This window comes from Leiobunum rupestre, chromosome 9 (genome assembly GCF_980474605.1).
Source record: "Leiobunum rupestre chromosome 9, qqLeiRupe1.1.hap1, whole genome shotgun sequence".
Classification (NCBI taxonomy): domain Eukaryota; kingdom Metazoa; phylum Arthropoda; class Arachnida; order Opiliones; family Sclerosomatidae; genus Leiobunum; species Leiobunum rupestre.
The window spans coordinates 37,744,510-37,757,939 of NC_143392.1; the positions used below are offsets into that span (position 1 = coordinate 37,744,510).

A 13,430-nucleotide genomic window follows, 5' to 3' on the forward strand; every position below is an offset into this window, starting at 1 on the left:
GAAGGAACATGAACAAAGATCTCACATATTGATTTTCTAATACTATTTCAGAATATAATTTATCGATAGGTCCTCACTCCTCATGGAATATTTATTCCTACAAAGTGTAATTTTACATTTTACATCTTCACTGTTAAAAAAATTCGTTCAGAAGACGTTCAACTTAGAACAGTCTGTTCAAAAATGAACGATAGCGTTCTAAATGTATGTAACAGAGAACGGTGTGTTCAAGATATTTTATTTCATTCAAATAAGAACGAATGCTTTTTCGCCCTCTGGAGGAAGGCTTGTAAACTACACAATAGAATAGATTCGTTCCAATAGCTAGGAGATCGTTCCCCTTAGAACAGGTTTTACACACAATCCTATATGAATTTCTTTGTATTGGTTTCATGTACATGTACTAACATATAAGCGTGACACTTTCAACGTATGACCAAAAGTAACAAATAAGTGTGACACTATTTTGCGGAAAACTTCGTATGGCCAAAAGTAACAAACAAGTGTAACATCCATAATAAATGTGTGGTTTAGAGTGCGCTTTGTTATAGGTAGTTTTTTCGTACATTATTATGTTGTTTTAAGTTAGTGTACTGGTTGATTAAACTATTACTCGTAGTAATTTATTTACAGGGTGAGTTAGAACATGTTGTAATGAAGTTTTTTTGTAGTTGTATGTACAGTGTTTGGAAATTTACCGAAGATTCAATTGCATTGTTGGAGCGTAGCTCCTTCACTAGCGACTCAAATGGTGTTAGGTCTGTAACGCTGTTTCTCAGAAACTACCCCACCTATTGAAAAGAAACTTCACACAAATAACGATATAAATAACCTCCGTGTCCTAACGAAAGGTCCGAATTTATAGGACACGCACCGTTTTTTTTCAAGTACATTTTTATTTGATTGGCAAGGTAGACGAAATTCGTTCGGAAATGTAATTGCCCAAGTTCCAGAATTAAAATTTACAGAAAATATTTCGTAATATACTGCAATTTGGTTTGAAGTTTTCAGCATAGAAATAAATTCTAAAATCGTTTGTTACCAGTTCTCGGCCTCTCGGCTGAGAATAGAATGTAATATCTTTTGCGCTATGAAAAGGTTTTTATTAATTTACGCGTATAACTTTCGTGGTATATATTTTAAGCGTAGTAAGATGCTTGTAGTTGAGGTTGGAACTAAATTAAAATTATCTAATTTTAGGCCTGGTTTTCCTTTTCGGTGGGCAATGGGTTAGGCTAGGTTAGTTTTTTTTAATTTAGCATGAGGAACCGCCGGCAGGAGACATGAGCTATAATTTTGAAAGCAATAACTTTATGTACTCTTTGTATTGGATAACGATAAAGCATTCCAAGTCGAACGAGAAAATTATCCACGGCGAACGACAAAGCGTTCTAATTTGGACAAAGAAGGTTTGTTCACTATAGAACATCTAAGTTCAATCAAGGACTGTAGATACAGGGACGAGAAAGTGTATTGTCGGCCTCTGTTGGAATATATCACCTAAAACGACCTAAACGCAAGGAGAGTTAGTTGTAAACAAAAAAAAAAGGTGGTCACCTAATTTTAGCGGTTCTTGACGAGGCTTAAGTGTTCAAAACAAATGGGATTTTTTTTAAATAGAGCTAATACCCAAGGCACCACCTTCGACCACATAAGCAATGTTGCTTGTGCGTGATCAAGTAACAGGTGGCCGGGTTACAATGCGTAGGAGGGTGGTGGCAAGCCCTTCATGCCACGCGAGCCAACAGCTCCCTACACTAACTATTACCGTTAACCTCAACAAGTTTTTATGGAAGGGGAAACCGAAGATCTCGTAGTTTTATTTTTAATTTAACATCAAAATGGTAAAAACTAACTACAATAATACTGTCCATGGTGAACCACGTCTTAACAATGGCCGCGGTTTGTTTACATCTAACTCCCCGTGAATATGAAGACGTTTAAAATCAAATTTTTCCCCCTGCTTTCTCGTCCCTGTATCTACTGTCCTTGATTGAACGAATATTTTTGGTTCATATTAGAACAAAATGGCGTTCTGTTACAGGGACAACCTTCTGAACGACGATTTGTTCAAATTAGAACAATTTTTTTAACAGTGTTGAAGTGAAGTAATAGAATCTGGGATGCGGTGTACATATCTGCCTCGAGCCCACCTACGCGGATACTTCTCTCGTAAGTGATATATCATAAACTTCTGACCCTGAACCGAATAAATATCAGTTGAATATTTGTCGGCTGATACAACTGTGATTCAAAATCGTTATATGAGTTTAAAAACATCGTAACTTGAGCTGTATTAAAGCTAGAGCTACGACTGAGGTTATGACTTACTCGAACCCAAGTAAGTAAATTGAATACAGTTCGCGTGGAATATGTATGTAAAATCTCCCGAAATTCTACGAAACATTTATCATGCCTAAGATGATGACAAAGGCTTCGCCAGTTGGGTCTATGATAAGGAAGCTTCACTCCAATAACGTGGCTTACTTGTAAATGCAGATTGTACATGATGTTCTCTTCGCAATTGACTTTGGCCACTTTACTGCTTTCGTGAGATCCGTAACATATCAATAATTTCCCTTTAAAATAATACCCATTAGTTACGGTTTTTATAAGTATACAATTTATTTTACCAGTGTCGAATAGAGTAGCGCATTCGATGAACATGGCACTAGACTCATCCTTTTCAATCTCCTGTTAAAAATATTAATTATTTTACATGAAACCTGAAGTAAATCATATATTTCTTACGAAATAAGTATCTATCTCTCTATATATCTAATGTTATAAATATTTAATTTCTGTTCCATGGTAAACTTATTGAAAATTGTTAAAAATATTTTAAAAAGAACTGCTACTGCATGGAGTTATTTAAAAACATAGTTTATTTAAATCGTTTCTTTTACTCGACGCTTGGCTGAGGAAGGACCGCGGTCCGAAAGCTCCCAAAGAAAAGATTTAAATAAATTATGTTTTTAAATAACTCCATGCAGTAGCAGTTCTTTTTAAAATATTTTTAACAATTTTCAATACCTAATGTTATTCACTTGAAACTTGTAACTTCGCCGGTTGTCGCCGATCTTTCAAAAGACTTCGTGAGAAAAAATAATGCGAACTAAATATAAAACTAAAAACCAAAACTAAACTAAAACTGTTAAAGAGAGTAAATTAAGTCAATAAATAATTAAATGCGCATTTAAATATCTATAATTTACATCGTTTTTACTGGCCATAAATGTTAATAATCAATAATAATAATAATCAGCTAAGCTAATACCCAAGGCACCACCTTAGGCCTAAGTCACCAAGCGACTTTTTAACAGTGAGGCTGTGTACTCATCCGCTGTTGGGCGGGAAATTGTCTCGAGCCAGCGAAGGTATCGTGACTCATTACAATAGCTTAGATGGATACTTTTCTCGTAAGGTATATCTTATATATTTCTGATAACACTCAATGATACTTCAAGATAATTGAAATTTACCGATTCGGTACGATGTAGTTTCCGGTGGACCCTTTCGCGGTCTTGCTTCAGGATTCTTTCCGAGATGGTTTTTAGATAGTAGGCCTGTCTCGCCGCGATGTCCTTGCGACACGGAAATGGTTCCAATTCCTCAAACGCCACCTATTATATTACGTGAAAGACTCGTTCGAGTATTCTGTACGTCTTTAGACGCGCGATAATGTGTCTGACCTGTATGAGGGCATCCGCGTCGAAACAGAGCTTGGCTGCCGTTTTAAGCTGTCTCATAACCGACACTGCGTCTTTCTTCGACAGAATGGCCGATTCTTGCATTTTGATGATGGCCAGAGCGAAACGGAAAATTACTTTTGGTCCCTCCAGCAAGAAACAGTCCCATATTCTTAGCACAGTCTAAATGGTAAATTACCCTGATATTTACTTTAAATAGCCTTCAGTATAAATGTTTATTAAATAAAACCATTTGCCAGAAATGTTCTAATCTGGAAAAAGACCGATAGAAATTTGTCTTAGGAGAAGATCATTTCATAGGGGTAAGGCCATTAAGGGTCGATTTTTATATACCCGAAGTCTTACCAGATGGCGCAAGCAGTCCTGAACGTAGAATTTAAAAATTATCTAATAAACCCCGAAAAATATTTTTTTGTGTTTTTTTTTGTAGAATGTTTCTTGATTTGAGCATCACTTAAAATAGGGGTTATTTTTTTAAATAAATCGGTAAGTTCATAAGTAACATAATAAAATATGAGTGTGGCACTTTCTATTGTTTTTATCCTTATTTTCTTACCCAACCTTTTTTTGACACTGATACTCTCGCCGATAAATATGTAATCAATTACGTAATCACTTTAGTACAGTCTAAGCTATGGACTTGAACAACGATTACAGGCAGAGGCAAGTCTTTGGTAATGCTAAATATGTAATAAATTACGTAATCACTTTAGTACAGTCAAAGCTACGGACTTGTACACCGATTACAGGTGGCGACAAGTCTTTGCTAATGCTAAATATGTAATAAATTACGTTTACGTAATCACTTTAGTACAGTCAAAACTACGGACTTGTACACCGATTTCAGGCAGAGACAAGTCTTTGCTAATGCTAAATATGTCATAAGTTACGTAATCACTTTAGTACAGTCAAAACTACGGACTTGTACACCGATTACAGGCAGAGACAAGTCTTAAGTAATGCTAAATATGTAATAAATTACGTAATCACTTTAGTACAGTCAAAACTACGGACTTGCACACCGATTACAGGCAGAGATAAGTCTTTGGTAATGCTAAATATGTAATAAATTACGTTTACGTAATCACTTTAGTACAGTCAAAGGCTCAAAGCTACGGACTTGTACACCGATTACAGGCAGAGACAAGTCTTTGGTAATGCTAAATATGTAATAAATTACGTAATCACTTTAGTACAGTCAAAACTACGGACTTGCACACCGATTACAGGCAGAGACAAGTCTTTGGTAATGCTAAATATGTAATAAATTACGTTTACGTAATCACTTTTGTACAGTCAAAGCTACGGACTTGTACACCGATTATGGAAAGTGGTCAGCTCCTCGAATTACACTGTACTAAACCTTGATTGTGCAATTTCTCAGTTTTTATGATAATTTTTGCTAACTGTCATTACTTATTGTTATTATTATTATTATATTATTACGTACTTATCATACTGATGGTAATAATTTATTCCATTAACGCCAAATGGTTTAAATTGGTGGCATCTAGTAAAACCATTAAAATTGAACGTCGCGTCGCGTCGCGTCGAATGGATTCGCTATAAATGTTTGCTTCCCCGTAAAGAATTTGTGAATCGATCTTATAGGACTTGGGGAAAATGTCAATCAATTTGCGCTCGGGGCCAGGGGCCTTCTTAAAAGACTTTCAAATTCCAAGGTATTATTAAAAAGTAGAAAGAGCTAAACATGGCAGCAGGCAGCTGGTCCGTTTTGCCAGTTAGACTAGATGGAATCTCGGAATTCTTAATAAAGAAAATATTTTTTTTTGTGTCTCTCGAACCGAGCGGTTTTGCCATTAAGTTGGAAAAAGAAAAGGTAGTAATTATATATTTGAAAATACTTATCGGTTGGGGGTTTCGGGAATTGGATAAGAAAGAGGTACGCGGAATATCAAATAGGGGCAGCTCGCCTCCCCCCCCCACCATTTTTGACTGCACGAGTCACCTGTCTCCGCACGCGTCCGACATACCCGGATTGCACTTTTAATTTTTGTGGACATGATACGTGTAAAAACTCCTTAAACTGACATTTCAGTCACGGTTAGGGTGACGGTAAAGTTTTGGCGTAACTTAGCAAGGCCAAATATCAGTCGATCTAGATTGATGGGGACGTATAGGACGTCACGCGCGGTTTAATATCGAGCGACTTTTTGGGAGAAGCAGGGGGCCAAATATGGCGAAAAAAATCCAGAATTTATTAGGGTGTGCGGATAAAACGCGGCTGGTGATTCCCCGAAGGAAAACCACTCCCCTCTGGTCAATTTTATCCCTTTCTTGGAGTAAGGTACAATTGCAGGCTCGCTATCTTTCTCCGTGAAGGTGGGGAATATCTTGGAAACAGAGGCTATAGTTAGGGTTACATATTCTCCGTTAACATCAATACATTCTTCAAATTTGTCTGAAATTCTTGTTATCATTCACTCTTTCTTTTCGGATCTGTGGCGGGAAAGGTGGGGCTTAAGAAAAAGCGGTGGCAGCCGGCGGGTCCAGGTGCGAGAGCGTCGCGGGTCCTACAGAGATAACGAGGACATCAATTATTCCTCTTCGAAAGACGTTTTAGTTTCGAAGAAGGAATAAAAAAAATTCGTCGATTTTCTCCATTTTGCCGCTGCCCTTGTGGACTCCGGTATAGTACTCGGGACACTCCTGTTTGTTTTTGGACGGTACCACCAGACACGCGTCCTCTGTTTCCGGTATTTTAAGGGGAACGGTGGTGATTTTGTCTTATATTTACATATCCGGGTAAGGCTCACCATTAACCCCGTCTTAAATGGTGATTTTAGGGAGGAATTTCGGAGGACAAGCCCAATTTAGTCATTTAGACTTATTTCGAAATCAACGGAAGTTTATAAACTAGGTGTGATCGTCGTCATGTACATAATTGTACTTGATAATGTTTGAAGGCAGACTGTATTGAATCCTTAATTCTGTTGGCGTGTCGTATCAGATTGCAAGTATGCCAATTTAAAGACATATATAAATTCATTTGTGGTATACTGGTATGCAAAAATTTTATCGAAGCCATAAATTTGGGTGTAACCTACATTAATCAAATTTTTAATTAAAATTTACCGCTACAAATTTATGCTTACATCGTTTCAAATACAATTTTCAATTTCCATTAACTGCTTCTAAAAAATGCCGGCACCCAACTGTACTGGTATTACCAAAACGAATTTAGGTCCTTAAGAATCTTCAACAATGACACTGACTTTTGATGCCATGCTTTATACTTTTCATAAAAAGCACGCCTTAAACTGCGCATGTAGCGCCATCTGGAGGGTACAAAACTTCGATATATTTGTTATTCAATGGCCCAGCTTCAAATCCGGTATCTGCGAGGTAAATATTTTTAGAATTCAAGTTTTAAAAACTTGGAACCCCAACGGATGAGGAAAATCTAAAGTGATATGTTATTAACAAGTACAATTTGCTTCCAAAATAATTCTTCAGAACTCCCGTAACCACCAAGTGGTAATTAGTTTGGGCACATCGGCTTGATTGAAGGTTACAGTGACTATTTTAAGTATTTTTTGAACTACACAAAATTAACCAAAATTAGGATAATATTTGTAATAATGTAACTTTTGCAATTTAGTTGTCAAAACCAATTTAACCACTTTCAAACTAATTTTTTTGGCTAATACGAGAAGTAAATGAACCGAATTTTTCAGACTGCTATACTCCCCATGTTGGAGGCGTTTTCTTTATGAAGTTACATTTTGACCTCGAATTTGAATTTTGCGCGCTCCTAGGCCTAAAAAAAACGTTTTGGTTTTATGAAACTATTTTTTATACATAGATCTAGCTATACCCACAATTCCCAAGTGCAATTTATCGCGTCTAAAGACGGGGATGGAAATTAGCTTTTATTTGACTCGATTTCCTCATCATTTTCATAAGGAAAACGCCCTCCGATTCTGAGCGCTATTTCTATAACTTCGGTTCATTTACTTCTGGCAATACTCAATATTAGGACTACCCAAACCAGGATGAGCAGTTCATTATAATAGATCTGGCAAGGTTTTTAAGGATGTAAATACTCTCTCGAGCGGTATTAAAGCTGGTTCGGTACAAAAAAGACTCGAATTCGAGTCTGAGGGTACCCTCATAATATAATATGTGGGCATACCCATTGTAAATTCAATTGTCGCTATAAATTCGAAGATCTTATAGAAACTTCGCGTCAGTTGCCATAGTAAGGAGAGCCCTCCGTTATGTGGAATGTGTTGCTCATTAGTTAAACGTCCCAGAATGTGTACTTAGTACGAGTAACTTGAGTTAAATTATTACGAAACAACCGGTGACGCGTCCTGGAGTGAACAGCGTGAGGTCGGACTGCGGTCGCATCTGCTAATAATGAAAGTTAATTTGGAAGAGAGGTGGCCCGCGTGAGAGTGTTGGGAGCCCTTCCCGTTCCGCTCACCTGGATAAACAAAAGAAGCCGCTCGCGCGCGCCCCCGATCATTATTCGAGGAACGAAATCTCCGAAACGGGCAGAGGGGCGCCCGAATAAAGGTATGGCGCAGATGCGCGTCTGCCAAATTGTTTCAGCGAGTCGTGTGGCCCATTTGAACCAGCCGAAGTCCACCCGAATCCAGCTGCCCCGCCGAAGACGCCATTCCAACCGCTGAGTCCTCCGCGATACCTACTCACCGGCTACCATCGGTATTGGTACGGGAGGGTCTCTTCGTCGATCATAAATATAACCGGTAACGTTTGTGGCTCGATTGAGGAAGGCAGTTCCCCTTTTGGGTCGAGGTGTGCACGCGCGCCGAATGGTGGAAGAGCTCTACAAATGGTCCACGGGTGGGGGGGAAGTGAGGGGCTGGGGTTCGACTTAAATTGTATCGTTACTAGCTCGTGATTAAATTTTCCTTTATTTTTTCTTCTTCCCGTAAGCCTCGGCACCCTCGGGCCATTTTATTTTATATATCTATAGAAGTCATTCGCTGTTTTATTTTAACTTTTTTCTTCACATTCATTCCAAGAAATTTTCGAGAGCTCGCGCCAGATGTTTTATTTATCCGCAACGAACTTTGCGATAGTGACACCGTGGACGAACTACCTCCATAAAGGACTTGTAGTTTGCTTTTTTGAATCGGCCTGCGTGAAAACGCGATCGCGTTGCCACCAGGTTCCCGCGGGAATTTGATACGTTATAGTTACCAGTCCCTTTCGTAGTTTGTCCAACGTGACATTAAAAAGTAATTTTTCCTAAGCAATGTTTTTTTTCCTAAGCAATGTTTTTTTTTCCTAAGCAATGTTTTTTTTTTCCTATTAACAAAACAACCCTGAAATTATCATTAAAATTCAACCGTCTTCGTGTAAAAATATTCGGTAATTATAAAATGACGCGGAAGTTAAAATTGTTTTTGAGGACTGAAAGGTTTGCTCGCGGGTTAACAAAACGACTTAGCTATTATATATGCAGCTGTCTAATTTCGTGTACTCAAAATGTCATTTTAGAACATACGAATATATGCGTAAAAATATTTAAATAGTTATCATAAAATTGCCTTTTATCTTGTTGTCTGATAGGCTCGTATATTGTTGTCAAACCAAGTTTTGTTTGACGTATATAAAAGAAATTACCATTATTCAAATAAATATTATTATCAATTTGAAAGGTTTTTCTACAAATGTAAATTCATTTTAATATAAGCGGATCAATTTAATGGGAAACTGATATGCATTATCGAATTTGTTGTTTTAATAAATATTTAAATTGACGAACTAAAAGCCATACATGCTGTCAATTTAGTTATAAGAATGGCTTAATTAAGGTAAATTGATTTTGATTTTAGACCTTTAATTATTTTATAAAAAATATTTGAAATAGGTCTAACGAGCAGAGAGATAACTTACAAACTCAACGCGGAAGAAGTGGTTCCGTGTTTTCTTACTCTAGTTTGTCTAGAAACTATTTATTTGAGCCTAAGCCTATTCAATACACCAATACGCATATAAGAAGGGAGAAGAACCTTTTACAGGGGTACCGCCATTGTGCGTACATTTTTAATAATCTACTTGTTACTAGATGGCGCCATTAGTTTACAATCCGAAATAACCAAAATGATAAAACCCGCGAAAGTCTAATTTAAATTGTGGTTATTTAAAAGCTGAAATTTTGTATAACTATATTTTCTAAAATATTTTATATAAACTTTCAGCTTGAAATATCACTTAAATAATATATATTTTTTTAAATTTTGCGTCCAAATATCTACGCTGGTGTCATCTAGTGTAGAAATACGAAATTAAAATTTTATACTCGATGGCGGTTTCTAAAGGTTTGTTTCCCTGTATGTATTATAGTTTTACCATAAGTTTATGATGTATCATAAACTTATGGTTTTAGCCTAATAAAACTACAAAGTGTAAGTCCCTATTAGCGTTTGAAGTATAAGCGTTTTACCAAAACTGGAATTGTAAAGTTTCCGATGACATTGGAGGAATTTTAAATCCAAACTCGTTCACCCCAAACCGCACTCCTCCGTTGGGGAAAGGGTACGACCATAATGTTCTTGGCCAATTTGATGTTAATTATAATGGATGACCACCTCTACACGTTCCAGTATTCGAAGGGAAAGTCCGCATTTTAATTGAGTAGAGAAAGACGCTATGGCATAAGTAACATAAGTATAAATATAAGTAAGTCAGTTAACAAAACTATCATCGAACGGAGTTATTCCGCTATCAAAGTTTAGTTCAACACAGGGCCCCCTGGAGTCTGAAATATACAATTACGAAGAATCCATTTACGGTCGAGAGTGTCAGTATCGAAAAAGATTTATTCAGAAAATGATCGTTAATAATCAGCACCACCTTAGACTTCTAAAGCCTTTAAAGGCCGGGTTACAAGCCCTTCGTGCCCGCGAGCCAACACTTACTATCACCGTTAACTTCTAGAAGTTTTAGAAACGGGAAACCGAAGAACTCAGGGAAAAACTCCTTTGAGCAGTGGGGAGAGAACTTGCAAACTCAACGCGGAAGGCGTAGTTCCGAGTTTTTACCCAGTGCCACAAACTGGGATCGAACCCGGCTCCTCTTGCTGCGAGGCGGAAGCATTAACCACTACGCCACCCAACGCTTAATGCAATAGGAAGTGTCATACTTATTGGTATTATGTTACTTAAGACTATAGTTAGTACGGGCACGTATCTTTAATTTGGATCACGTCGTTATGGGGGAAATTCCTATCATTTTTCGTCTAAATTAATCGGGCCGCTAATTAAATACAACGCCTTTTTGAAATATATTTTTTCTAAGGATAAATATAAAGGGAATAAGTGATATTGCTCGTCACCTATTACCGAGAGCCTCGGCATTAGACTTAAGTGATTTGGCGGACAGACAAAGAAAATTTAAATATGACGCGGCTATTTGGCACCTATCTTTTTATCTTATTAGTTTAAAGGGGCTCTAAGATCGTCAAGGATGTGGGCGTGGCCTAGTTAGCGTTGCCGCTGTTACGTTTAAGTTTTTAATCGAGTCTTAACAGGTTTGAGGATTCTTGAAGATTTTGGCCTTCAGCCGGCTTTTCTTTGGCAAGCCGTTTTCTTTTAAGATTCCCGCCCCCCGTCCAATTTGGGAGGGTGAGGGGGAACAATGGGGAGGGGGGGTATTTAATCTGGAGAGCGCGTGCGTGGAACGTGTAGCTCTTCTCCGTTGGCGATTTTCAATAAACGAAGGACGTTTTTTTTATTACAATATAATCGGAATAAGAAATTAAAAAATGCGGCGGTTGCCAGGGGAGAAGAGGGGGAAGTTAGTGGAAGACAAAATTAATTCTCATTTTTTTTTTAAAGATTAAGTATTATTTTATGCCTCTCTCTATGATATTATGTATTATCATAAGCTTATGATATTCCTCTTACTTGAGAAGTATACATTTATATCTAGGATATACTAATGAACGATGTACCTTTCCAGGTTTGAGACGGTTTCCAATAAGCGCAATTTTCTTTTCAAACCGCATTACGGTTGAAATATATTATATTATTATATTTTATAGGTATATTTATATTTATCCGACTGACCATTTATTAAATAACCTTACAGGGGTAGTTCTCTCTAATACATTTTACTATACTACGAGTTGAAGATGTTTCATGTTTGTTTCAAACGAGGCTGCCAGATATTTTTGCCATCGCCTCAATTTTACCCCCTTTACCGATACAAATACGGAATAAGATTTCTTGACACGTCGCCATCTCGCGGCGGCTTTTGGCGAATTTAATATTTTTCCAACGGTTTGTTTTATTACATTTGAAATTAAAAATTTGAAATATTCAATCGTGGTCAGTACCTCAGTGGCTCTGGAGCTTCCTGGTTAAATGTGGGAAATAAATAAGTACTGTAAGCGACCTTTTTCATATTGTTTTTTAGCCATTTATGTATATCACCTAATTTTTCGTTAAATTGTTTATAGGCTTTCAAACTGTAAACACGTTTTCAATAGATAGGCCTTGGCCTACAAAAATAATAATTTAATAAATCGCGATTGCACCCCCTTTGCAATTTTCCCCCCGTGTATCGGTAAAATCGAGACTTCCGGTCGTTGACAATTCTGGCCACCAGGGTACGTTTGGCGCAGGGATATTTATTTAATTATATACTATCTATTCCCGGTGTAAAATAGGTTAGAAAATCAGTATGGAATGTATTTCAGTCCGCACTATTTTTTATTCCGAAACTATTTTGGAAAGTCAATTTGAGTCTACGAACGTATCTGTTTCAAAGCGAATAATATAGTAATAATAGTAAAATAATAATATTAGTAATATAGGGAGATGTATCTTATGTACCTTTGGTATCATTACGAAGTGCGCTCCTTAATTTACAGCTACCTAGGGCCTAAACTAATCGACTATCAGGAAAAAAATATTCATTAAAATCGAGGTGGAAATAGTTTTTAATGGTAAGAGACAACTTTCACTCGTGATTAATGGAGACTTAAGGCATTAGTTAAACAGTTCCTTGAAGAAAATTGAAAATACGATAAAAAATTTATAAGAAAACTATTACTTGCAGTCAAACCCTTGCAGTAGGCTTCTCCTCGAACATTTACGGTAAGACTGGGGGTGCCGCAGGTTCTAGTTTTATATTAAGTTTTGTGTTATGCATTTGTTTTTTTTTGTAAATTTTTAAATTAGTGTTTTTTCTAACTTTTAAATTAGTGTTTTTTCTAACTTTTAAATTAGTGTTTTTTCTAACTTTTAAATTAGTGTTTTTTCTAACTTTTAAAGTGTTTTTTCTAACTTTTAAATTAGTGTTTTTTCTATTATTTTGTGTTTTTTTAATTTTGTAAAATATGATAATTGTAAATTTTGTAAAATATGGTATTTGTAAATTTTGTAAAATAGTGCATTTGTAAATTTTGTAAAATATGGTATTTGTAAATTTTGTAAAATAGTGCATTTGTAAATTTTGTAAAATAGTGAATTTTGAAAATTTTGTAAAATAGTGAATTTTGAAAATTTTGTAAAATAGTTAATTTTATAAATAGTGTTTTTTGTAAATTTTGTAAATAGTGAATTTGTAAATTATGTAAATAGTACATTTGTAAATTTTGTAAATTAGTGCATTTGTAAATTTTGTAAATAATGCATTTGTAAATTTTGTAAATAGTATTTTGTAAAATATTTCAAATTTTGTAAATAGTATTTTTTGTAAAATATTTCAAATTTTGTA

The 13,430-nt window shown here is 36.2% G+C and overlaps 1 protein-coding gene across 6 annotated transcripts in view; it reads right to left on the reverse strand.

Annotated features, from left to right (window-relative positions):
- LOC149927377 (uncharacterized) overlaps nucleotides 1-13,430 on the reverse strand; it is a 37,232-nt gene that overhangs the window by 5,268 nt on the left and 18,534 nt on the right. For all 6 annotated transcript variants that reach the window (XM_090158615.1, XM_090158616.1, XM_090158619.1 and 3 more), the window contains 4 exons: nucleotides 3,693-3,872; nucleotides 3,483-3,623; nucleotides 2,634-2,694; nucleotides 2,488-2,579 (listed from right to left, as the gene is read on the reverse strand). In XM_090158615.1, the coding sequence (XP_090014741.1) occupies nucleotides 2,488-2,579; nucleotides 2,634-2,694; nucleotides 3,483-3,623; nucleotides 3,693-3,872 (474 nt within the window). The remainder of the gene's footprint in view (nucleotides 1-2,487; nucleotides 2,580-2,633; nucleotides 2,695-3,482; nucleotides 3,624-3,692; nucleotides 3,873-13,430) is intronic.